A 3,498-nucleotide genomic window follows, 5' to 3' on the forward strand; every position below is an offset into this window, starting at 1 on the left:
TGGCCAGCCTCCTCCCGTCCCCAACAGCGGGAAGCCGGCTTCAGCTGCATGCTGCTTTTCCTGGCCGGTGCTGACCCGGTCTGCCCAGGCAGGTCCTGCAGCACCATGTCAACCCGGGCATGGCACCGGGCGGGCCCCACGTTAACCCCGGCCTGGCCCCACGGCTTCTCCAGCACCAGGTCAACTCGGTTGTAGCCAAGCGGCTCCTGCAGCACCATGTCAACCCAGGCATGCATGCTATGTCAACCAGCACCATGTCAACCCCTGCAACTTCATTGGTGTTAAAGGTCATGTGACATCACTTCCTGATATGATACCACTTCCTGTGACTTCTCTGAATATGGCTCGCTGGCCCACTGGGTGATAAAAAGTTCGTGGTCTGGCCCCACATTCAAAAAGTTTGGACACCCCTGGAATAAAGAATGTGTCCGGCATCAGACCTACATATCTGCAAATGGTGCTGCAACTAGAAACAAGTGACCTTTTAACTGTGGTACATTTTCTTTCAAAAAATATTCTATTTAGAAAGAGTTTCTTACTGCACTTTGAGGAGCAAGTCCAAAATGACATGTGTGAGATCAGGATTATACTTTATATTAAGATTAGAAAAGTGTCTGGATGGAAAAGAGGCTTTGTGCATGATGTATGCTTCTAAATAGAAGTGCTGAGAATGTTTCTAGCTGTGGTGTTGGTATGATTTCTTGGTTTGTGTATGAAGGAAGGGTGTTGAGTTAATAAAACTCTGTATTCAGCTTGTATTTCTGTGGTTAGATCAATTTCACTTTTTCCTTCTACTGAAGACCTTAAAAATAAATCTTTCTCCAAAGATTTCTGATTTCTAGCATGGACGTCTGAGAAGTTTCTTTATTTTGATTTTTTTATTTATTTGATGTTTCTACAGGGCTTCAGGAATATGTAGAAGCTGTCTCTTTTCAGTATTTCATCAAAACACATTCATTAATTAGTGCAGAAGAGATTAATAAACAACTGGTATTTACACTGGAAGAAAAAGAGGAAACAACAAACACAGTAAGAATTCTTGTCTTTGCTTATGAATGGTTATGGTTATTGCTAACACAGTGAATTGTCTTAAGCGTGGAGTAACAGGATTGTTAGCATCTGATAAAATAAATTCAGTTATTGGCTCAGTGTGTGGTATATACTGACTCTCTTGACTAAAACAATTCCATTGACTCAGCCTTGCTCAATCATGACCTAATCATAGCAGCAGCCAAGACTGAAGAAGGGTAAGGAGTTATCCTCTGTCACAGGTTCTCTTGGCTCAGACATTTTTCACTGTAGTCAGCTGCTATTAAAATACATGTTGCGTGTCCTGTCAAGGTCACCACTATCTCACCTATAGTTAATCTTAAAACTTCCCTTGGAGGACTGCTTTTCAATCCTCCTTATCTCTAACTTAGTAGCTTCCATTTGTTACTTGTCCTGTCCTCCTGCCCATTCCCAAGCAAGAGATACTTTGCCTGTGACCAAAATACAGCGTGGCCGTCTTGCTTATGCAACCTTTGCCTGAACATTCCAGTTTTGGAAACCTTAAGTGGGCAGGAAAGGTAGGCTGAATCTTCTCCTGTATTTAGAATTGTTCCTAACTGCAAGAGAAAAAGGTCAAGCTACACATGGAAAGGTCTGCTATGGATAATAATGGCAGTGATCATGATTTTCAGTTTGTTGCAAACCAGAGTGACAGTTCCAGGTCTTTACCAAAGGTTAAAAAAAGGGGGAAAAGTCTTCAAAGGCAGGTTATGAAGTGATACTAGCATGACATCCAGAGAATGACTGAACAAGTTTATAATGACAAGAAAGTTATTCTGTCAAACAGGTGGTCAGTAGCAGACTATGGAGGCTGAAATCCGACATTGATAGCCAGTTGTATAGCCAGGTTTATAGTATTATTTTTTTTTCCTTCAGTAACATGGGTTACAGTGCACACATTTCTCTGGGGGCTTAATTGGATTTTATCTTTTGGATAAATGAGCAGCTTTATTGGAACTGCAGCTGGCACATTATATCTGAATGTTCATAGAAATTAAACTGTGCGACACTGTAAACTGCATCAATGACAAGAACAGTTTTTACAGGATCCTGAAAATATAACATGAAATCTGCTGAGGTTAGAATTATGCTATTTGCCACCTCAAGTTAGGCAATTGCAGGTGACCTAGAACCAGCTTTTGGAGTTTCAAGATACTCCTGTAATATCATCTGGACAAGAAGACATCCCTTGCACAGTAAAGAAATACATTCTTTGAGAATATTTTACCACTGGCATCTCGCTCTCTCTGCAGCAAGAAAGACCGTTGCCAACTTTCGAGCTCTTGGCTCCCTCCCCCCTCATGACAGTGTTAGCCACCACAAATTCCACTTCTTTCACCCTCAGTCCCCAAAGTGTTCGTAGAATCGTGCGTTTCAGACTCTTGTCTGCTTTTCAGCACGTTTTTAAAAGACACAAAGGAGAAGAAACTGTCAGCCACTATACTCCTTTAGCCTCCATATGAAAACACCTGTTAACTTCTGCACACAGCTTCATTCAAAATTGTCACTGAGATTTCGTAAGGAAAATAATGTTTGAAAGGCTCAAATCACATAAAACGAAATTGTGAAAAAGTTTGCAGAATTTCCTGGAAATGTGCTGTCACTTTCACAGCATTACTGAGTGCCAATTGTACAAAGACATCTGTATATTATTGGAAGAAATGAACATCTTCACTGGTGGACATCCTTTCTCCTGAATGAATCACTGCATGTATAGTATATGATGTCTATGCAGTAAGGAGGAACTTGTTTAAAACTGATTAATGATTGTTTAATAACTGCAGTAAACATATATCCCCACAAAATCCTTTCATTAGAAAACTCAAGCATGCAGCTGCGTAACGTTTCCAGGCAGATGGGATTCAAATACAGTTGTAGCAGTAAACAAGCTTTTCTAGCAAGGAGCTAACATCTGGAAACACAAATTCACTGAGCAATCTGAAACCACGATGTCCTAAAATATTGAAATGTTTCAGAATGGTCAGTCCTAAACTACTATCTCTGATCACAATAATTGTTTTTCAAGTTTGCGTTGTCAGTATGAGAGCTTGGGAATCCTACGTAAAGGAGCCCAATGTCCAGTTGGCTGCAGTAGATGGCTCCTAGAAGAGCATTTCATTTAGAAGATGTTGTATTGTAAATCACATTTAATATTTCTCATGTGCTCTGTTGCTAAAGATGCTTACATAGAGACCATCTTTGAATGAATCCTCTCTTTTGGAAGAGAACCCCTCCTGTGATATATATATTTACACAACAAACTGATGCCATAAACAGAGGATGGAGAATAAGTAGCATGAGGGGGTGAACACTTAAAAGCAAAAATGTGTTTATTATATGCCATAGATGTCTTGAAAAGAAAGGATATTCATAGATTCATAGATGCTAGGGTCGGAAGGGACCTCAATAGATCATCGAGTCCGACCCCCTGCATAAGCAGGAAAGAGT

At 40.5% G+C, this 3,498-nt stretch overlaps 1 protein-coding gene across 3 annotated transcripts in view; it reads left to right on the forward strand.

Annotated features, from left to right (window-relative positions):
* Positions 1–3,498, forward strand: part of TSNAX (translin associated factor X) — a 55,592-nt gene that overhangs the window by 48,019 nt on the left and 4,075 nt on the right. For all 3 annotated transcript variants that reach the window (XM_025208656.1, XM_006027444.3, XM_006027443.3), the window contains one exon: positions 902–1,029. In XM_025208656.1, coding sequence (XP_025064441.1) covers positions 902–1,029 — 128 coding nt within the window. The remainder of the gene's footprint in view (positions 1–901; positions 1,030–3,498) is intronic.

This window comes from Alligator sinensis, unplaced genomic scaffold, assembly GCF_000455745.1.
Source record: "Alligator sinensis unplaced genomic scaffold, ASM45574v1 scaffold93_1, whole genome shotgun sequence".
NCBI lineage: Eukaryota > Metazoa > Chordata > Crocodylia > Alligatoridae > Alligator > Alligator sinensis.